Genomic DNA, 25,201 nt, shown 5'->3' on the forward strand with positions numbered 1-25,201 from the left:
CATGGTGATGGGGGGAGGTAATGGGGGCATGGGGGAGTGGCTTTATGTGCCCACGATACCATCACGGTCTTTATAAATTCACCCATAAAATAAGACTTTAATACCTGGGCTTATTATCAGTGCCTGGTCAGCTGGGCGTGGAGGCAATGTGTGGGCGTGAGGTGTGGGCGTGAGGTGTGGGTTAAAGGAATGGGCGTGAGGTGTAGGTTTGCGGGATGGGCGTGAAGTGTAGGTTTGCGAGATGGGTGTGAGGTGTAGGTTTGCGGGATGGGCGTGAGGTGTAGGTTTGCGGGATGGGCGTGAGGTGTAGGCTTGTGGGATGGGCGTGCTAAAAGGCGTGGGTTTACAAGGTGGGTAAGCATGGGTGATGATGGGGGTGGGAACAGTTAGTAGGGGGAAGAGGGGAGGAACAACAAGAGTGGGGGCATGAGAAAGCGTGTACGTGACAGAGGAGGCGTGTACGTGACAGAGAGGCATGGAGAGGCGTACGTGACAGGATGCGTGTACGTGAGAGGAGGTGAGAGAAAGCATGTGACAGAAGAGGTGTACGTGACAGAGGAGGCGTGTACAGTGACAGGAGGAGGTGCGTGCATGTGACAGAGGAGGCGTGCATGTGATGAGGAGGCGTGTAGAGAGGAGGCGTGTACGTGACAGAAGCAAACACGGGGATAGAAATGGGCGTGGTAAACTACAGCAGAGAGGGCGTGGGAAGATATACTAGCAGGCGGCAAGAGCTCGATGACGTCACAACAGGAGGCATGGATGAGACAACACAGGGCATGGGACAACCTGCAGATGTGTGTGTGTGTGTGTGTGTGTGTGTGTGTGTGTGTGTGTGTCCGAATTGGCCTCTAACCTGACCCATAGCCTCTGGGCCCCCCACCTCATGGCTACAGGCAACTCAGGTAAATCATGAAGGAGGCCCCCACATCACCTGCTACCTAGTGACGGAGCGTGAGGGGCCACCTGCCTGACGGCCTGCCTCAACTCCCCTACCACACCACCCAACCACGCCGTGAGAGAGAGAGAGAGAGAGAGAGAGAGAGAGAGAGAGAGAGGTTTCGCTGTGGACATGGTCTGAGTCTCGTATCAGGGGGGAGGGTGTGGCCATACAGGTAACGGGGATGTGGCCATACAGGTAACGGGGATGTGGCCATACAGGTGATAGGGATGTGGCCACACAGGTGAGGGGGATATGGCCTTACTTCATCTCAAGGCCTCGTTAAGGATCAACGGAACGCATCTACACCTGTCCTGTTTGTATCAGGTTAATTTGCATGTTGATATTATCGGTCAATTAAATGAGTTATTATTATTATCATGATTATCATTATTTTTATTATTACCATCATCATCATCATCATCATCATCATCATCAGTGCCATCACATCACAAAACGAGTCAATGGAGTACTGTCAACACCTACACAGCGCCATGTTGTTAACCAATCCTCAGTGGGCGCAAAAATATCACGGTAATGACAATGGCCTCCTACAGATCTCGGAACAGGACGACAACAGGTACCACCCTACCAAAACTGGCCAATTGGTGGCTATTTTCATTCCTAGATATTTCAGTAAACAGCGTTAGCCCCCGATTATTAATATCACTTCCTAACCTAACCTCACAAACCAAACCTAACCTAACCCCACCCTACCTAACCTAACCAAAACAATACCAAACTTAACCTAACCTAACCAAAACAATACCAAACTTAACCTAACCTAACCAAAACAATACCAAACTTAACCTAACCTAACCAAAACAATACCAAACTTAACCTAACCTAACCAAAACAATACCAAACTTAACCTAACCTAACCTTCAGTGTAAGACAATAACACGGTTCATGTCTGTAAAGAAATATAGACTATCTTATTTTACCGACAAATGAAACGTCTACAACCGAGATCACTGAGACATCACCGAGACATCACGAGACATCACCGAGACATCACTGAGACACGACTGAGACATCACTGAGACATCACCGAGACATCACCGAGACATCACTGAGACATCACCAAGACATCACTGAGACACGAGACACGACTGAGACATCACAGAGACATCAGCGAGACATCTTTTACAGGACTAAAAAAAATATGGAAACTGAGCAGAAAATGGAAAGGAATGGAGAGGAAGAGGAAGAAAAGGAGAGGAAAAGAGGAGGGGAAAGAGATGAAGAAGGAATGGAGAGGAAGAGGAGGAGAAAAAAAGATGGAGGAGGAGGAAGAAGGAAGGTGAAAGGGATGAAGAGGAAGAAGAGGAATGAAGAGGAGAAAATGGAGAGAAAAATGAGAAGGAAGAGAAAGGAGGAGGAGGAAAAGAAATGAAGAGAAGAAAAAAATGAAGAGAAAGATGAGAAGGAAGAGAAGTGGGGAGAATGAAGAGAAACGAGGAGAAGGAGGAAGAAGAGGAGGAAGAGAAGGAGGAAGAAGAGGAGGAGGAGAAGGAGGAGAAAACATGAGGGGGCGAGAAGAGTGAAATAGTTTGAAGATAAATCGGTAAAGATGGTTATCAGGGAGACTGACAAGAGGGTCCGTGTTAGCTGAGAGAGAGAGAGAGAGAGAGAGAGAGAGAGAGAGAGAGAGAGAGAGAGAGAGATGTAAGTGTAAGGGCCAAGTGGAAATGCAAGTGTCAGGGCTAAGTGTAAGTGTAAGGATTAAGTGTGTGGGCTAAGTGTAAGTGTTAGGGCTAAGTGTAAATAAAGGTTAAGTGTGTAAGGGTAAAGGCCAAGTGTAAGGGCTAAGTGTAAGGTTAAGTGTGGGTATAGTGGCCAGGTATCGAGGCAATATATCAGGGAGACAGGTACTGGGCAGTCACTCGGGGGGGAGGGGGTGATGGAAGGGGAGGGGTGAGACAGAGGGAGGGGGAGAGAGAAAGGGGGAGGGGGGGGAGATAGTGAGGGAATGGGAGACACGAAGAAAAACGACATCTTTATCCCACAGTATTAAGATAACACAGATAAGAGTGATATCTCTCTCTCTCTTTATCTCTCTCTATATCTCTCTCTTTTTATCTCTCTCTATATCTCTCTCTCACGTCTATTATACCATTACCTATTTTAATCTCACCTATGACACCCTCACCTGTCCCCTAAACAACACACACACACACACACACACACACACACACACACGTACTGTTATCAACAATAAAGGCACTAGGGCTGCCCACCAACCTGGTCTCATGGCTCACTGATTTCTTGAGTGGACGTCGCCAAGCAGTGAGGTATCAGGGCTTGGTCTCTACATTCCAACACCTCACCTGCGGTGTTCCCCAGGGGACCAAGATGGGACCACTGTGCTTCCTCATCCTGATCAACGACGCTCTATCGGACACTCCTCACAGGTGGAAGTACGTGGATGACTGCACTGTGGGGGTTTCAGTGGACAACACCGCACCAGACTACTCATCGCTCCAAGGCACCCTGGACAGGCTACAGGCATGGACTACGGAGAACAAGGTCACCATCAACCACACCAAAACCGTAGTCATGCACATCAATACCGCCACCACTCCAGTGCAAGCCCCAGCAGTCACAGTGGGTGCCCATCCTCTCCAGCTGGTGCAGTCTGCCAAACTCCTGGGTGTAACTATAGACAACAAACTTGACTGGAAGGCCCATGTAAATAACACAGTCAAGGCAGCCTCGTACCGTCTCTACATGCTACGAAGACTTAGGTCACTTGGGACACCCACGCCAGAGCTGAGGACCATCTACAACGCCTTTATTCTCCCCAAACTAACGTATGCGTCACCAGCCTGGTCGTCTTCTCTCAACTCCACCCAACAACGTCAGCTAGAGAAGGTACAGAAAAGGGCCTGCAGAATCATGCTCGGCGCAGAATACTCCGGCTACACCAACGCTCTCTCCACCCTGGAAATGCCATCCCTCAGTGACCTCCACCACCAAGCACTGGAAAGGTTTGGCAGTGGACTACTGCACCACCCTCGTCATCGCCACCTCCTGCCACCTGCAGCCCCCCACCCAACTCGCGCAGTCCGCCACTACAACAAAATTCAGCCCATAAGAGCCCGCACCGATATACTCCAATTAGTTAAATCATCGTACTCAAGAAGTTACATCATCGTACTCAAGAAGTTAAATCATCATACTCAATTAGTTAAATCATCGTACTTCAAGAAGTTAAATCATCGTACTCAAGGGTTAACCACGCACTCAAGAAGCGAAATCATCATACTCAATTAGTTAACCACGTACTCAAGAAGTTACAACATCGTACTCTAAGGGGTTAAATCATCGTACTCAAGGGGTTAAATCATCGTACCAAGAAGCAAATCATCATACCCACTATTAGTTGAATATCGTACTCAAGAAGTTACATCATCGTACTCAAGGGGTTAAATCATCGTACTCAAGGGGTTAAATCATCGTACTCAAGGGGTTAAATCAACGTACTCAAGAGGTTAAATCATCGTACTCAAGGGGTTAAATCAACGTACTCAAGGGGTTAAATAATCGTACTCAAGAGGTTAAATCATCGTACTCAAGAAGTTTAATCATCGTACTCAAGGGGTTAAATCATCGTACTCAAGGGGTTAAATCAACGTACTCAAGGGGTTAAATCAACGTACTCAAGGGGTTAAATCAACGTACTCAAGGGGTTAAATCATCGTACTCAAGGGGTTAAATCATCGTACTCAAGGGGTTAAATCATCGTACTCAAGGGGTTACTCTGATATCACCCCTAAGCCCCGCCTCAACACCTCACTATTATCAATACTTTACACCTCAGCAACTCTCATTAACCTTTTTTACAGGTGAGACGAAAGGTAAACACGACGACACAAACAAATAAACAAGAGAAATAATTCCTTTTCTTTATGTTCTCGAAGACTAAATTGTTTGTTAACTTATAAACAATTATTCATGAGTTAGATAAATTTACATAATTTAGAGGCATTAAGACCAGCTCTATGTTAATGTTGTCTTAAGTTAAAAAAAATATTACTTTGTGAATATTTTAAAGTATAGGATAAAAATATTAACAGTGTTCCGAGGTTAAAAAGAATTCATTTTTACGCTACATATCCAAATTAACAATAAACTAACAATATGTAACATTATCTTTCGTTGAGTTGATGTGACAGCTACATAAAGTTAGATTACGGTACAAAAACAAATTAATAAAAATAAATTAACAAATGATAAGATAAATAATAGTTCAAGGTTTTGTTTGATTTCATCTTAGAAGAATACTGACACACACACACACACACACACACACACACACACACACACACACACACACACACACACACACACACACACACACACACTGCTTTAACCTCTCGTGTGGTGAAGTCAACAAATAAAATCACATAACTCTGTAACTATAGATACTCTTACTAATGACCCCCTCCCCCCCTCCAGTTCAACCCATCTCCTATCCCCCTTCTCTGGACCTTCCCACCACCTATCCCTATGCTCCCCTACGGTCATTCCACCCCCATCCTCTCCCAACCCCCTACCTATCTGCCTCTCCTTCTACCCCTCCCAAAATACCCCCCCTCTCTACCCCCACCCCGTCCACCTCAGTGTCACAAGAGGAGAGCAAAAACAAAATCAGCTTTGAGCGTTAATAATCCGGAGACCCCCTACGACCCAGCGACCCCGGGAGATAAGGTTACACGGGGTGATATATCCCTGGGAGTTGCAACACTGTACAAGCGAGGCTCTGTAAGGCGGTGGGCACAACCTGGCTCCAGCAGTCCACCTCCCTGATAACAACCTAAGGATCTAATAAATCTCCATTGCCCTAAAGGATAGCCATAACCTCTAACGCCCTGTGCCCTCTCTCTCTCTCTCTCTCTTGCCCTTCCCTGTTCAGGTGATAATTAAGCCTCAACTTCAACCACCACCATCATTATCACTAACTATACTAATACAAGCGCCACTATCATCACCACCAACAACTACCACAAGCGACACCACCATCATCAACACCATCGCCACCACCTTCACCACCACCACCACCACCAACACCCCTTCCTTCACCCCAACACAACCAAGTATCGTCATAACACACATTGATTGACCCTCTCGATCCCTGTTCTAATAATATATCTGTTAACACTGAATGGAAATTGTAAAGAGTAAAATAATATCAGTGTTACTATTACATACACTTAAGTGGCCGAGTCTATGCCTTCATGTCGACCAAGTGGAGAAAGTGGTCAGATAAGGAAGAAAACACTTAATCTAAACTCTTAAGAATCATTCACTTAACCTTACCTAACTTAACCCAATTTAACCTAACCTAATCTAACCAAACGAAACCAAACCTTTACCTAACCTAACCCCTTAAGAGCCACTCAGCTGGTCTTTACAGAGCTTCAGTTTGTGTGATTCCCGGAGGTGAAATCAGACCTGAAGTGTTGACGGAGAGCTCACGTCCCCACACTCCACACTATAATTACCAAGCTTATGAGGTTAAGCTGCAGGAGTAGGAGTATCTTCTGGTCATTGGTCAAACACTTGTAATATACGATGGTCAGGGAGGTGTCGAGGCGAGACCTAAATACCATTAAATGAAGGGGGAATAAAAGAGGGAAGAAGGGAAAGAAAGAGAGAGGAAGGGGAAGAAAGAGGGAGGAGGGGAAGAAGCGGAGGGGAGGAAAGGAGAGGAGGAGGGGGGGATAAAAGAGGGAGGAAGGGGAAGAGAGGAGGAGGGCTTTGAATCCAAAATGAAGCCTTTCTGTCAAATTCGTTTTATCATATTTTTCGAACATTAAGAACCGAATAATAATCAAATGAATCCTTTTTAATCGAACCTTTTGGCCTCGATTACTGAGTTCAAAATCTAAACCTCTAATCCTCGGACTCGAATACTTTGACCCGAAGCCTCATTATGAACACTGAAACTCGACTCCTGGGCTTCAAATACTCAGTTGCAAAAGTCATGGGTTGTGAATTCTCGAGTAGAAAAACATAGGTTTGCTTCCTACCCGTGTCATACATTCACCCGCCCCCGTCACAAATGTTATTTACTGTCAAGATAATTAGCCAAGTTGATTTTGGTACAACTCCCCTCCTGCCAACCTAACACAGGTCAAGATAGCGATGGGTCTTGCTGTAACGGACCCGTGCGACATATATGGACGCACTATCATATAATCCTGCATTTTAACTTTTGTTTTGCATATAATTATCTGTTCCGTATGGCTTGTTGAGTGCAAGCAGACAGCTAACACAGTCCACTGTACCACACGGTGTGGCCCAGACTCCCAGGTAATGTTCTGTGGGCTTGAGGGCTGAAGACACAAACACGACCACCAGAGAACAGCAGCAGTAGCAACAGGAGACGCAGCAGCAACAGGAGACGCAGTAGCAGCAGGAGACGCAGCAGCAACAGGAGACGCAAGCACAGGAGACGCAACAGCAATAGGGAGACGCAACAGCAACAGGAGACGCAACAGCAACAGGAGACGCAGCAGCAACAGGAGACGCAGCAGCAACAGGAGAAACAGCACAGAAGGAGACGCAACAGCAACAGGAGGAGATCAAACAGTAACAGGAGGGAGATGCAACAGCAACAGGAGATGCAACAGCAACAGAGATGCAGTAGCAAAAGGAGATGCAGCAGCAACAGGAGATGCAGCAGCAACAGGAGACATACAGCAACAGGAGATGCAGCAGCAGCAGGAGAAACAGCAGCAACAGAAGGAGACGCAACAGCAACAGGAGGAGACGCAACAGCAACAGGAGGAGACGCAACAGCAACAGGAAACGCAACAGCAACAAGTAGAAGACAGTTGTAGCATCAATAACACCACCAGCAATACCCGTCCCACCAACAAGAACACCACCATCTCCACCAACAGTAGCTGCCCCAACACCACCACCATCAGAATCAACCAGAGGAGAAGAAGGAGGAGGAGGAGGAGGCAGGGGGGCAGTCATCCCTGAAGGCTTATCTATCCTGTTATCCCCAGAAGGTGACCCGTAAGTAAGGCGAGCGATACCATCACAACAGCACTCATAATGGCGTGGTGGCGGTGAGGCAGGTAATACACTAATTGTTGGTGTTGCTGCCAGACACACGCACGCCCGCGACCTGTCCTCTGCTTCCAACACAATAATTTAGATAAAGTGGTTCTTGTCGCGTCTCAAGGCTCTAATTCCCAAGAGGCTGATAATTCCCAAGGGTTATATATAGATTCGAAAAGAGTAAACAAAAACTTACGATAATTCATAACTTGTTGTTGACTCGTGTCCGGCTCAGGTTACTGCCAGAGATTGTGACGCCCAGACTGTACTGAACACCTGTGACTGTACCTCCCCCCCACCTGGCTCACTGACTGTACCCCCACTAACTGGCATACTGACGGTACTCCAACCACCTGGCTCACTGACTGCACCCCCAACCACCTGACTCACTGACTGTACAACCCACCTGGCTCACTGACTGTACCCTACCACCTGGCTCACTGACTGTACCCTACCACCTGGCTCACTGACTGTACCCTACCACCTGGCTACTGACTGTACCCCCACTAACTGGCATACTGACGGTACTCCAACCACCTGGCCTTGACTGCACCCCAACCACCTGGCTCACTGACTGTACACCAACCACCTGGCTCACTAACTGTACCCCACCACCTGGCTCACTGACTGTACCCCCAACCACGTGGCTCACTGACTGCAATCCAACCACCTGGCTCACTAACTGTAGGTAGTAGGCAGCTACCAAACAGGAGGTACTACCGCCTGGGAAGATATTGGCAGCATAATGTTGTTCTAATGGTAGACCCTGCTGCCATATGTACCAAGTCCCAGGTTGATGATCTGACTTTCTGCCTCATTTACACATAATTGCAGGGTCTCAATTGTTTCTCTTACTATTGACAACACAACATACATATATTGCTTCTCACTTCTGATTTATTTATTTATTTTATTTCTTTATGGTTCTTATTATTATTATTATTATTATTATTATTATTATTATTATTATTATTATTATCATTATTATTATTACAGTTTCGCCCCCAAGGCCCTGATGGGTCAGTGACCTGTGCCCAGGTAAGCTATTCCACGTAAAAAAGGCTCACTAACTGTACCCCAACCACCTGGCTCACTAACTGTACCCCAACCACGTGGCTCACTAACTGTACCCCTCAACCACCTGGCTCACTAACTGTACTCCCAACCACGTGGCTCACTAACTGTACCCCCAACCACCTGGCTCACTAACTGTACCCCCAACTACGTGGCTCAATTAAACTGTACCCCCAAACACCTGGCTCACTAACTGTACCCCCAACCACTGGCTCACTAACTGTACCCCCAACTACGTGGCTCACTAACTGTACCCCAACTACGTGGCTCACTAACTGTACCCCAAACCACCTGGCTTACTAACTGTACCCCCAACCACGTGGCTCACTGACTGCACACCCACCAACCACCTGGCTCACTAACTGTACCCCAACCACCTGGCTCACTGACTGTACCCCCAACCACCTGGCTCAACTGTACCCCCAACCACCTGGCTCTACTGATCATACCCTACCAGCTGCCTGACTGACTGTAACATTGTCTAGGCGACTGTACCATGACCCAACAGACTGTACCATGACCCAACAGACTGTACCATGACCCAACAGACTGTACCATGACCCAACAGACTGTACCATAACCCAGCAGACTGTACCATAACCCAGCAGACTGTACCATGACCCAACAGACTGTACCATGACCCAACAGACTGTACCACACCCAGCACTGTACCATGACCCAGCAGACTGTACCATGACCCAAGTTGACTATACCATGACCCAGCAGACTGTACCATGACCCAGCAGACTGTACCATAACCCAGCAGACTGTACCATGACCCAACAGACTGTACCATAACCCAGCAGACTGTACCATGACCCAACAGACTGTACCATGACCCAACAGACTGTACCATGACCCAGCAGACTGTACCATGACCCAGCAGACTGTAACCAGGCTAGGTAACTATCACCAGATAAGTGTTACCGTCAACCAGATCAGTGTACTGTCGAGGCGTGGAGGTGGGCCTACAGGGGAAGCCAATAACATATACTGTTTATCATCGTCAGAGAGAGAGAGAGAGAGAGAGAGAGAGAGAGAGAGAGTTAATATATTCTAATAAACGGTATGAACGGACTATTACTACATACATGTGTTCATAACATGTGACTGTGTACGTGTATGTATGTAAAGTGATGTATACATATAGGTGTGTAAAGGGCAATATACATAGGTGTATGTGTGTGTGTAGTATACATGGGTGAAGTGTATGTCCTTTATACACTCAACAGTTAATACACCATCACCATTAACACTATACTAACTATTCCTTACACCATATTGCTGACTACTTAACCATACTATAATACCATCACCACCATCACCATTAACACTGTACTAACTATTCTCTCTACACCATATTGCTGACTACTTACCCACACTATAATACCATCACCACCATCACCATTAACACTGTACTAACTATTCTTACACCATATTGCTGACTACTTAACCATACTATAATACCATCACCACCATCACCATTATCTACTGCCACTCCTACCACAACCACCACTAGAACATAATAATCACCACAATCACAACCATTCTCACTACTTATACTGAAACAATAAACAATAAAACCACCACATTCACGACCACCACCACTACTTACACTAGAACATAACAATCACCACTACCACAATCACAACCACCACCACCATTACTTACACTACAACATAACAATCACCACTACCACCACCACTACTTACAATAAAACATAACAATCAAAACTACCACAATCACCACCACTACTTACACTAAACCACCACAATCACAACCACCACTACAAGTGTTACGAGAACCTCCACTTCTACAGCCACACACTAAATCAGCCACACCCAGACCAAACAGTGTGGTGTGTGTGCTTGTGCTGATGTTTCCTACCACTGTTGTTGTTGCCTTATGGAGGACATTTACTAACAATTAACAGCTAAACATCCCCCCCACGCGAGGAAAACACTATCAGAGAGGTTAAGTCAGGCAGGCCCTCTGTAAGCCGAGGACAGAGCCTAATGACCTTGACCGCTTGATTAACCACAATGACCTTGACCTTATCACACACACACACAGTTGGTGGTCGTAGAGGCGAGATACCGGATAATCCAGCCCGGGATCAGCTTAGGTGGTCAACGATGGTGAGCTCAGCGGCGAACTCCAACTAAACTAAGTTACTTATTGTCAGAGCTGAGGAAAACATTACAAGCGGAGAGGGATTTATACGCTGAGGTTATGGAAGGGGAGGATGAGAGGAGGAGGAGGGGGGGAGAAGAGGAAGAGGAGGGGGGGGGGAGGAGGAGGAGGAGTGTGACGCAGATAAAATACTTCCATTACCTAACCTAATCATCTCACCAACCTAACCTAAACTTTAAACTATCACTACATGCTCTAATGATAAACATCTACACCAAACAACTGTCAATATTGCCAACAGGTGAGATCATCAGGACAGGTTGGGTACAGGTAACACGAACACTGGGTTGAAGAGGACCAAACAGTAGCTGACGCGGCAACACACTCCTACCTGACGCGGCAACACACTCCAACCTGACGCGGCAACACACTCCTACCTGACGCGGCAACACCCTACCTGACGCGGCAACACACCCTACCTGACGCGGCAACACGCTCCTACCTGAGGCGGCAACACACTCCTACCTGACGCGGCAACACACCTCACCTGACGCGGCGGAACACACTCCTACTTCCGACGCGGCAACGCACTCCTAACCTGACGTGAGAAGAGAGCCCTTAGTGCCAGCCCAGCGAGTTATCGTCGGGAGGAGGTAAACAGAGCGAGGGTGAGGTGGAGAGTTAACACGGGGGCAGACAGACGCCGGGCCTCTCTGCAATTAGCACCAGTTTGGACGAGTGGCTCAGGTTCTATTATTGCTCATTAGACAATCTCGCCCATCACCTCCGTGGCAGCTTGTCGACCGCCAGCTATCCCACTAAATGGCTGAATAAAGACGACCATATTCCCCTGAGCTACAGAGGATACACAGAATAAGAGACAATCGCTGAGGGGCTGCTACTGCCTCCCGGTCTAATGCCTGCCGTAAAGATGGCCGGCCACCATAAACGTCACTCACAAGGATCACTTTCTTACAAAACCAATCAAGAGATTCTAATGAAGTCCTGATACCCGAAGCCTGCAGGTTGTCTCGCGTCGCTTCAGGTAATCAAGAGTCGAGGTTAAAATACGAGTGACACGGCGCCTTATCCTCGACTCCATCTGAGGTAAACGATAACGAGCGGACGATTGGGCACGAGGCTCGTTGGTCCACCGGACAAAGTTGTTTATCTTGTCCTGAACTCGTCAATACCCACGAGTCGAAACTTTGAGACGTGTTTCGTGTCTTTGTCTTGATATTGTGAGTCGATACAATAACGTCACCACGCTCTCTCTATATTGTATATATATATATATATATATATATATATATATATATATATATATATATATATATATATATATATATATATATATATATATATATTGATAATATCACACAGGAAAGAGGGAAACAATGGAGCACCTTAGCTTTCGTCTTTATTCAAGACAACTTCAGAGGAAACTGAATTACAAGGACTGAGAGAGGCTTATGTAGCAGGGGGACCTTACCAAACAGGAGGTCAGGTCAAAAACATGACTTCCACTAAACCACACACCACCACACACGGTACAGTACCCAACAACTTAGGCTCCAGAACAAAATGATCTCGCCGAACCTGTTAGTTAAAATAAAGATTTAATACATAAACACATCCAAGTAACAACTACCACTTAGGCTCACGTCCAGTCTCTGTACCTGACTTATACTACTAAACCAAAGAGGACAACGTCAAGAAAGTCAACAAGAGAAGGAGAACAGAGAGACACACACCAGTGTTGCCACGCAGCCATACTTGTCAGGAGCCCAGCCACCTGACCCACCACCACTGCTCAGCCACCTGACCCACCACCACCGCTCAGGAGCCCAGCCACCTGACCCACCACCACCACGCTCAGGAGCCCAGCCACCTGACCCACCACCACCGCTCAGGAGCCCAGCCACCTGACCCACCACCACCGCCAGGGGGCCAGCCACCTGACCCACCACCACCGCTCAGGAGCCCAGCCACCTGACCCACCACCGCTCAGGGGCCCAGCCACCTGACTCCACCACCACCGCTCAGGAGCCCAGCCACCTGACCCACCACCACCGCTCAATATTGACTAAAATATTTTTTTTTCCGTCCTTGTACATTAAAGGATAAAATACTGCCGCCATTACGTGCTGTAAAACGACTTACAGTACATTCTTGACTTAATTACCCAAACTGTTTCAATAAGTTTATCCACAATTTATCAAAATACAGTACTAAAAACAGTCGATTCCTTTGCCGCCATATTTATTACCTGTTCAATGAATACACCTGTACTATTATTAGGCTAACGTCTCCTACCAACCCAGCCCAACCCAACCTAACCAAACCCAACCTAACCCAACCCAACCCAACCCAACCCAACCCAACCCAACCCAACCTAACCTAACCAAACCCAACCTAACCCAACCCAACCCAACCCAACCCAACCCAACCTATCCCAACCTAACCCAACCTAACCCAACCCAACCTAACCCAACCAACCCAACTAACCCAACCTAAACCAACCCAACCCAACCCAACCCAACCCAACCCAACCCAACCCAACCTAACCCAACCTAACCAAACCTAATTCAGATCATATATACCTATACCAATTTAATCTCCTTCTTATACGATATATCACCTGTAATAATAAGTAGATCATATAGGAACTTGACCGAAGCTAATATTAATTACTCGTACAGAAATCGTGTGGGGAGTTTTCTCTGTATCGCATCAAGGACACGACCCATCACTGCTCAGCTCACACACCCACTGCCTGTCTGTCTGTCCATCCAACAACCTACCTTCCTACCTATCCACCTTTCTATCTATCCACCCACATGCTTTCCTGCCCATCCACCTTCCTACCTATCCGTCCACCCACCAACCTACCTATCCACCCACCTACCTACCTATCCACCCACCCACCAACCCACCCCCACCCACCCACCAACCTACCTATCCACCCACCATCCTACGTATCTATCCAACTCACCTGTCTAAATACAGTATTGTGCAGGTAGTCCATTGATCAACACGAAGTATTCTAACTCTCATACATTATAATTACTGATGAACTACTGTAGACCATCCATCAACCATGTCACTCACACTAACACAAACACACACACACACACAACACACAACAACACACACCAATACATTATCACGCCAACCTTCCACCATTGTCCCCAGACTATGTCATTGAGGTTGCAACATACTATTAATACCTAACTGTGAGCCAGGAACACAACACGATACTGGGGTAGATGTACCGCGGCCTTAGTTACTGAAGCTCCTGCACCAAGATTCAATAAACACCACAACATCAGTAATAAGTAAACAATATCACCAATAGGTAAACAATATCACTTAATAGGTAAACAATATCACTTAATAGGTAAACAATATCACTTAATAGGTAAACAATATCACCAATAGGCAAACAATATCACTTAATAGGTAAACAATATCACCAATAGCTGCTCGTAAACATCCATCTTCGCTAGTACCCAAACCACTAAGCTGACTGAAGCTTTACAGAATGGCGGATGGAAAGAAGAAGAAGAAGAAGAAGAAGAAGAAGAAGGAATATATTAATAAAGACAACAGTGTGGTAATTAGTAGAAGCAGGAACCATCACTGTCCTTCCTCCTCAGCAGAAGTAGAAGCAGGAACCATCACTCAGGACAGATCAACACCTCTCCACCTCCTCCCTCAGCAGAAGTAGACAGAACCATCACTCAGGACAGATCAACACCTCTCCACCCTCCTCCTCAGTAGAAGCAGAAGCAGGAACCATCACCAGGACAGATCAACACCTCTCCACCTCCCCTCAGCAGAAGCAGCAGGAACCATCACCAGGACAGATCAACACCCTCCACCTCCTCCCTCAGCAGAAGCAGAAGCAGGAACCATCACTCAGACAGATCAACACCTCTCCACCTCCTCCTCAGTAGAAGCAGGGAACCAGAGGACAGATCAACACCTCTCCACCAGAACAAATTTTTCCCCTCCTCCAGGTACTGTTCGTGAAGGCAACCTGTATATAGTAGGCCGTCCGTCAGAACAACGAGTCCCCGGGTTGTGTTCACGCCTGCCAACAACAATGACGGCCTCCCTAACACAGTATTATTCCAAAGACCTCAACACACTGGTCGGGAATTGATGAGAGTAGCCATTAACTTCACCTGAGTAACGGGGATTAATTGACAGGTGTTTGTGTGGTGGGAGGAGGAGGGGGGGGTTGGTGGGGGAAGGAGGGACAAGAAGTATGGTGGGTGGCTGACTACCTGGTTACTAAAGGAGGGGTAGGTGGAGGAGGGGGAAGATGGGAGGGGGGGTAGGTGAGGAGGGGGATGAAGGAGGGGTAGGGTGAGGAGGGGGAAGATGGGAGGGGGTAGGTGAGGAGGGGAAGATGGAGGGGGTAGGGGTGAGGAGGGGATGATGGGAGGGGGTAGGTGAGAGAGGGAAGATGGGAGGGGTAGGTGAGGAGGGGAAGAAGGGAGGGGGGTAGGTGAGATGGGAGGGGGTGGTGAGGAGGGGAAGATGGATGAGGAGACAGAAGACGCATTGTGGGAAACGTCCATATCAAGACACATTAATCTACTTGCTGTTATATACTGTTAAGAGATACCTATACACCACGATCCTCTTCTGTCTGTCTGTCTATGTCTCTTCTGTCTGTCTGTCTATGTCTCTTCTGTCTGTCTGTCTATGTTTGTATGTCTGTCTATGTCTCCTCTGTCTTGTTTTCTGTCTATCTGTCTGTTTCTATGTCTCCTCCGTCTGTTTGCGTAAGCCTGTCTGTCTATTTCTCTGTCTGTCTGTCTATTCCAATATCCAAACACTTAACTTTCCACCAACTCAAAAAGGTCACAAATTAAACCTTAACTATAACCCTTTATCTATCTATCTATCTATCTATCTATCCATCTATCTATCGTACTATTTGTCTATCTATTTATCTATCTCTATATTTACCAGTCTATCTATCTATCTATCAGGACCATAAACAAGAACTCAATGAAACTTCTTAAAAACGGGATTGAACTTGTCTGACCCCTGGAACTACGGTGTTATTGGTGTTTTAAAGGTCAAAGGTCAAGTTTAAAGAGCTATCTAGAGAGGAGTGTGTGAGATACTCAAGGCTCTCCTGATAACGGGACACTGTTAACGTCTTCACATCTTATAAAATTAATCTTGCAAAAATACATCGACCCCCCTCCGCCCCCCACCCTCGACCCCCACAAAAAAAATACTTGAAAAATTTAGACATAACCTATTCTAATTACAGGTGTTATAATAGTCAAGTAATTTAAAAAGAGTTAAAATACCACATCTAACAATATTAACATTTAGTCTACAATAACGAACTGACTTTATACATAACAAAAATATTACAATTTTTTTTTACATCTAAACAAAATATTATAAGCAATATTTTAAAAAAAAATTCCAAGGTAAAAATTGAATCCTGGTCTAAAATAAAAAGACATTGTACCCAGTGTTCCTCTTAGACACTGTGGAGTTGTAGGAGTATAAACTGTTGGAGAAACTATCAGATATACACAGCCAGTTGATGAGGTTCAGTACCGGGGTTCAGGGTGTTAGGGTTCGGTACGGGGTTCAGGGTGTTAGGGTCGGAGTGTTGGGGTTCAGTATCGGGGTTCAGGGTGTTGGGGTTCAGTACTGGGGCCAGGTTAGGTCGGGGTTCAGGTGTTGGGGTTCAGTACCGGGGTTCAGGGTGTTGGGGTTCAGTACCGGGGTTCAGGGTGTTGGAGTTCAGTACCGGGGTTCAGGGTGTTGGGGTTCAGTACCGGGGTTCAGGTGTTAGGGTTCCATTGGTTGGTTCAGACTGGGGTTCAGTGGGTTCAGGGTGTTGGGGTTCAGTACTGGGGTTCAGGGTGTTAGGGTTCGGTACTGGGGTTCAGGGTGATGAGGTTCAGTACCGGGGTTCAGGGTGTTAGGTTCGGTACCGGGGTTCAGGGTGTTAGGGTTCAGTACCGGGGTTCAGGGTGTTAGGGTTCGGTACTGTCAGGTGTTGGGTTCAGGGTGTTAGGGTTCGGTACGGGGTTCAGGGTGTTAGGGTTCAGTACCGGGGTTGTGTTAGGGTTCAGTACCGTCAGGTGTTAGGTTCAGTACTGGGCAGGTGTTGGGGTTCAGTACCGGGGTTCAGGGTGTTAGGGTTCAGTACCGGGGTTCACGGTGTTGGGGTTCAGTACCGGGTTAGACGTGAGAGGCGCGGGTAACACAACACCTGTCCGGGTCATGGTACTCACCTGTGGGATAAATAAAAAATATAATTAATAATAAAATAAAAGACAAGCATTATATACAGTATATATTAGCGAATATTAATATAAACACTACATACACACTTACAGCATGTACATTGATACAAATTATATATGTATGTATGTATGTATGTATGTATGTATGTATGTATGTATGTATGTATGTCCTTATTTTGACGTAACTTAAGATCCTAACTAAAAACATTAAAATATTTTCTCATAATTTCCTTCACCTCAAAAGTTCTTGACAATAAACCAAATCTAATATTATTAATCTATGTATTGAAAAAACTCTATTGAAAATATTCCCCACTACGGTCAAGTATTAATTTGTAATATAACTCTGTAATTACTCACACGGCGGATCAAATATTTACACTAAATTCAAAACTGTAAAAAAAATAGTTCAATATAGTTTTTCCTGGTACATTAATAATATAGGGAATACTTACTCTCCCCCCATGCGACCTCTCTCCCACACCTACAGTATATTGTATCCCCGACCACCAACAACTTACTAAGGTCGTTAAACACTTATTCTAGATCAGCATTCATACCTGTACACCTTATCTGGTCCACGTATATGACTGTCTCTTATAAAAACACCTCGATAAGACACTTCAAATTCCCTATACTCAAAGACTAATAATAATGCTAAACTAATAATTAATCTTAATCGCATATCTTGGCTCTTATCTTACGACAAATATATAATCAATAGACCGTAAGTTACCCGAATATCTATAACAATACTTAAACTAAATATGTCCGCTGGAAATGTTATAATCTTTGCTTCAAGAATATCTACATCTATCACAGGTAACAAATAAGACCCCCACATTATTAGTCTTAAGTCTTCTCTTTTATAATGTCCACAAACTTAAAGTGTGTATGTTAAGAGCTTTGAGAATTTACAAAAAAAAATAAGAGTTACACCAGAGAGAGAGAGAGGACCATCGCACGCCACAACACACTCACTCCCTCATTACCATTAAGTCCAATTTCCTGCGGCGCGAGAACCTGATGGTATCTCGTTATAATCCTTAAGCGTCGAATTGCAGGAGCACGTCAGCTGGTCTTACGGCAATACTGGCGACGTGTAGCAGTCCGGTCCATTGGAATCCGACGTTAATTGGAAGGCTCGTTGGCGTCCAGAACCCTTATCTTGAGAACTCAATTCACATCTACCTCGGCCTAAGACTTTACTGGCGACCCGGGGGGGTGGGGGGGGGGCAGAAGGAGTGGTTGTGGTAGTAAGTGGTTAGTGGTAGTTCTCGCCTCCATCACCACCTCCTACAGTAGTGGTGACTCATGCTACTACCAATACCACCTACACCACTATTACCACCACCACTGTCAACTACACCACCACCCTCACCTACACCACTACACCACCACCCTGACCTACACCACTACACCAACACCTCCTCCACCTACAGTAATAGGACTGGGGGCCAATTACAACTGGTATGTACCTATTAACAAAAGAGCCACTTAACCTAACCTAACCATTCACCTGATTATAGATACAACTCATTTACTACACATTCACTACTCATTCACGATACATTCACTACTCATTCACTCTCATTCACTCTCATTCACTACTCATTCCTCTCATTCACTCTCATTCACGACCCATTCACTCTCATTCACTACATTCCTACCCATTCAATACTCATTCACTACCCATTCAATACTCATTCACTACACCCATTCAATACTCATTTACTACACATTCACTACACATTCACTACAGCCACTAAACATTCACTCATTCACTACACATCCACTAAACATTCACTCCACATTCACTACACAGCCACTAAACATTCCTCCACATTCACTACACAGCCATCAACATTCACTACAGCCACTAAACATTCACTCCACATTCACTACACACAGCCACTAAACATTCCTCCACATTCACTACACATCCCTAAACATTCACTCCACATTACTACACAGCCACTAAACATTCACTCCACATTCACTACTCACAAATACCATACATAACTCAAAAAAATAACATTATTATTATTTTCATTATTTACACTGAAGCTCCCATAAGAACATTAAAACAGTATTCATATAACAAACGCGGCAAAGGAAACTGTTAACATTACTCATAAAATAATATCACATAAACATTACCTATACATGAATCACTAAATACCAATACTTCCATATAACGAACACCTCTCCCCATATAATCAAGGGATTCGAACACCTACGAGACATATAGTGTGTTAGGAAGTCGATAGTCAAGGGATTCGAACACCTACGAGACGTATAGTGTGTTAGGAAGTCGATAGTCAAGGGATTCGAACACCTACGAGACATATAGTGTGTTAGAAGTCGATAGTCAGGGATTCGAACACCTACAGAGACATATGGTGTGTTAGGAAGTCGATAGTCAAGGGATTCGAACACCTACGAGACATATAGTGTGTTAGAGTCGATAGTCAAGGGATTCGAACACCTACGAGACGTATAGTGTGTTAGAAAGTCGATAGTCAAGGGATTCGAACACCTACGAGACATATAGTGTGTTAGAAAGTCGATAGTCAGGGATTCGAACACCTACGAGACACATAGTGTGTTAGAAAGTCGATAGTCAAGTTCAAGCACTTACGAGACATATAGTGTGTTAGGAAGTCGATAGTCAAGGGATTCGAACACCTACGGGACATATTGTTGAGGAAGTCGATAGTCAGGATTCGAACACCTACGAGACGTATAGTGTGTTAGAAAGTCGATAGTCAAGGGATTCGAACACCTACGAGACATATAGTGTTAGGAAGTCGATAGTCAAGGATTCGAATACCTACGAGACATAAGTGTGTTAGAAAGTCGATGATCAAGGATTCGAACACCTACGAGACATTAGTGTGTTAGAAAGTCGATAGTCAAGGGATTCGAACACCTACGAGACATATAGTGTGTTAGGGAGTCGATAGTCAAGGGATTCGAATACCTACGAGACATATAGTGTGTTAGAAGTCGATAGTCAAGGGATTCGAACACCTACGAGACATATAGTGTGTTAGGAAGTCGATAGTCAAGGGATTCGAACACCTACGAGACATATAGTGTGTTAAGTCGATAGTCAAGGGATTCGAACACCTACGAGACATATAGTGTGTTAGAAAGTCGATAGTCAAGGATTCGAACACCTACGAGACATATAGTGTGTTAGAAAGTCGATAGTCAAGGGATTCGAACACCTACAGACATATAGTGTGTTAGAAGTCGATAGTCAAGGATTCGAACACCTACGAGACATATAGTGTGTTAGAAGTCGATAGTCAAGGGATTCGAACACCTACGAGACATATAGTGTGTTAGAAAGTCGATAGTCAAGGGATTCGAACACCTACGAGACATATAGTGTGTTAGAAAGTCGATAGTCAAGGGATTCGAACACCTACGATCACCCTTGATACCGCTACTTATTACCATAAATCTCAAGAGCCAAAAAAAGGAAAAAAAAAGAAAAAATTAGTTAAAAATTATTTCTATCAATATCTAAAGCGGAAAATTACTGTACCTTAGCAAGTTAAAATTGAGGTATTCGAACACACACACACACACACACACACACATATACACGCTAATACATATACACACACACACACGTTACAAAAAATTTAACACCAAAAACCATAACCACGAAAACTTAAATAAAGAGAAAAAAAATAATAATCTTAAAAAAACGATAAATCTAGAGAGAGAGGTAGCAGAAGGAAGTCAACACCCAGCCATTCGGACACGCACCTGGCCCGTGATAATAAAAAAAAAAAAAAAGTCGATAGGGCCATCTCGTGATCACTATCAGTCCCACATAATTAAGATCCGTCGCAATCGTCCGTTTATCAGCCTCAGAATCGGGGAAAACACAGGTCAGACAAACGAGTTTCTAGCGAACATCTTGGCTCCATCTCGCACGACCAGCCTCCACCCTCACTTACTTGGAAATCAATTAGATCAGCCTCCGAGAATAATAATGCGGTTTAAAGGTTAATCCATCACACACATACATACATCGATACAGACACGTCAAGTCGGTGATCAAAGGGGGTCGGATTACTGAAGGGATTTAAAATAAGATAGAAAAGTGGTTTAATTTGATGCGTTGAAAGTTATCTGTCTATTATGGTAATGACATTAAGAATTTATTTTAAAAGGTTTGGAGGAGAAATATGACCACCAAAGACAAGACCAGTTAGTTATTCACCAACACCACCACAGGATCAATCACCCCCTTCATAACACCATCACAGGATCAATCACCCTTCACCAACACCACCACAAGATCAATCACCCCTTCACCAACACCACCACAGGATCAATCACCCCTTCACCAACACCACCACAGGATCAATCACCCCTTCACCAACACCACAGGATCAATCACCTTCACCAACACCACCACAGGATCTATCACCCCTTCACCAACACCACCACAGGATCAATCACCCTTCACCAACACCACCACAGGATCAATCACCCCCCACCAACACCACCACAGGATCAATCACCCCTTCACCAACACCACCACAGGATCAATCACCCCTTCACCAACACCACCACAGGATCAATCACCCCTTCACAACACCACCACAGGACCAATCACCCCTTCACAACACCACCACAGGATCAATCACCCCTTCACCAACACCACCACAGGACTAATCACCCCCTTCACCAACACCACCACAGGACCAATCACACCCTTCACCAACACCACCACAGGACCAATCACCCTTCAACACCACCACAGGACCAATCATTCACCAACACCACCACAGGACCAATCACCCCTTCCAACACCACTAAAACACCAACTAGGATGGAAGTGAGGCGATGACTAACACACACACACACACACACACACACACACACACACACACGACCAGAGCACGCCCCCCCCTAGAAAAAAATCCTTCACTACAAGTTCTACAGCGATCAGTACCGATTAATGTAAAACGTTAAAGGTTAATCCATCAATAAGATCATCACCTCAGATTAGTATACGAACCTGAAAACCCAGCCAATCCATCTCCCAGGCTGATGTATTAAATCAGTGAGGTTCAACAAGGTTATAATGCCTGAGTGTTAGCGAGGCCATCACTCACACCGATGACAGAACTCACCTGGCGGGGAACAAAATTCATCTTCTTTATGGATGTTCACAAGGTAATTAAAAAAAAAAGGTAGGAGGTTAGCGCAGGTAATGTTTCACACCTGGTTATTAATTAGTAGTTAATGAGGGTTGTGTGAAGGTGTTATTAGTGAGATATTTGATGTAGATATTTTTAGATTTTTTTTTTTGAGGAAGGATTTGCATGTAAACAAGAGCAAAATTCTACCGCAGTTTACCCCCTCAATCCCTGCCAGGTACCCATCTAACCTCCAACCCCACCAGGAACCTCAATCTACCCCCATCCTCACCTCAGTCTACCCCCACCCCACCCCCACGCTTCCCGGATGAGGACCCGATCAAGCAATCTACTGTTGTTTTGCATCTCAACTCGATATATTCTTTACAGTCTGGTCAATCAAGTATTTGGCGGAGAAAACTTGTCTGCATCACTCCTAAAAATACCTGATGGCTGATGTTAACAGGTTGAAGCCCCTCAGACACCCCCCCCGGATGTTGAAAGGGGAATGGGGTAGAGGAGTGGGAGAGGTAAAAGGCATTTGTAATATGTATTGTTATCTAAGTCAATATATCATCTTATATAAACAAGGGAGAGAGAGAGAGAGAGAGAGAGAGAGAGATTACACTATAACCCAAGTGTCAGATCTATACCTACCCAGCGAGGCGTGAATTGAAGATTATGTGAAGCAAGATGTTTTTGAAGTGAGTAAAGTTATATATAATGGTGGAAGGCAAAAAAAAACACACTGAGGCCGGGAGAGAGATTCACACACACAGCACTGAATTATTATCATATTAGGAAGCATCAGATTTAGTAATATATTTTCATGCCTGTAAAAATGTATATACCTCTAGTGCCTACATTCCATTGTGTCTGATATGAATGTTTGTAAGCCGCTGTGGCAATTTAGATTTAGAAGTGATTTAATCCAAGTGGTTCAAATGATCTTTCTATATTTTTCCACTTGGGTAATTTCATCAGCTATATACGGTAATGTTGGTAGAACGTGGGTATGTATTCCTCCTGCCCTTACAGCAGCAACATCTTGACATCTTGTGCTCTGAAAGTTCTCATCATACACCCCATTATTTTCTGCTGGGCTCGATGGTTAGGTTAGGTTGTCTGATGTTCCTATCGCCCTGACGTAATTGTTTTGGGTTTTTTTTTATTCTCGTATCTTTTACATTCTCTTACATTCTGTGTTTGTGGCTTAGCTCTGTCTTGTACTCCGCCCTCAATCTGTTCTTGTTGTTATTTTGGTTTTAGTGGTTCCAGCAGCCAAGGTTTAACGCTATAATAAGCAATCAACACCAGTCTTGTTACCTTACGACAGAGATCAAGTAAAAAACTCAAGGGATTACCCAGTTTCATCTCGCCATTCTTCCCACACACCGAAGGAGGATTTGAAATTCGTCTCTAGTCGCCGTCACATTATTCTCCGCCGAAGCCCCGCGTCCTGTGGAAAACTTGGCTCTCGTCTGGCCGGAGATGTTAGCTGTCTACTGATACTGGTGTCGTCGGCAAAAGATGATACGTTGCTGTAACTTGTGTCATTACCGATGTCAGATAAGAGGGTGGGAGAGGGGGAAAAAAGTCGGGGAGCAAGTAACGTGGCCTGAAGGATGGAGCTTTTTACGGTAGTGGCACTGGGTTTCACCGGATGGACCAACACACACACACACTGCGGTTCACTTGGGGAGGTTGATGGTCTACTTAACCTTCTATTATACAGTACACGTGTATAATGGGTCATGGCTGAACACATATATACGAAGAAATAACACACTTATTTCAACATACATATATACACTCATGATTCACATTTACTTACAATGGTATGATAATATATGTAAACACATTATCATATATTCATTCAAGTATTTTGAAGTATATGTTGATATTTATACACATATACAGGCATGGCATTCCCAAGTACAGGTGATCCTAATTATTATTATTCAGGTGTTTCTAATTATTATACAGGTGTAAAGGTATTTCTAATTATTATACAGGTGTAAAGGTGTTTCTAATTATTATACAGGTGTACAGGTATTTCTAATTATTATACAAGTGTAAAGGTGTTTCTAATTATTATACAGGTGTACAGGTGTTTCTAATTATTATACAGGTGTACAGGTGATCCTAATTATTATACAGGTGTACAGGTGATCCTAATTATTATACAGGTGTACAGGTGTTCCTAAGTATTATACAGGTGTAGATCTCATTAAAGACACGTGTAAGATATTCTGAAGGAGGACCACCATTCCTACATAACATGGAGTCATTCCTACACATACATGAATGTTTTTATGTACACACAGGGCTTACATTACATAAACGCCTTCACACACGCACACACATTCTTATATGGCTAACTCATAAGGGTATTAGGTCGGGGCATAAGCCATGGTCGGGGCATAAGCCATGGTCGGGGCACAAGCCATGGTCAACACACACACTGGGGACTAGACCTTCCTAATTGCTTAATTTTTCCACTAAACTTTTTGCCC

At 44.9% G+C, this 25,201-nt stretch overlaps 1 protein-coding gene across 1 annotated transcript in view; it reads left to right on the top strand.

Moving 5' to 3' along the window:
• Window positions 1–1,434: 1,434 nt before the first annotated feature.
• LOC121855889 (proline-rich protein 36-like) overlaps window positions 1,435–25,201 on the top strand; it is a 32,438-nt gene continuing 8,671 nt past the window's right edge. Inside the window, exons 1-2 of the mRNA XM_042351057.1 lie at window positions 1,435–1,520; window positions 7,429–7,850. Coding sequence (XP_042206991.1) covers window positions 1,435–1,520; window positions 7,429–7,850 — 508 coding nt within the window. The remainder of the gene's footprint in view (window positions 1,521–7,428; window positions 7,851–25,201) is intronic.

This window comes from Homarus americanus, unplaced genomic scaffold (assembly GCF_018991925.1).
Source record: "Homarus americanus isolate GMGI-L3 unplaced genomic scaffold, GMGI_Hamer_2.0 scaffold10373, whole genome shotgun sequence".
NCBI lineage: Eukaryota > Metazoa > Arthropoda > Malacostraca > Decapoda > Nephropidae > Homarus > Homarus americanus.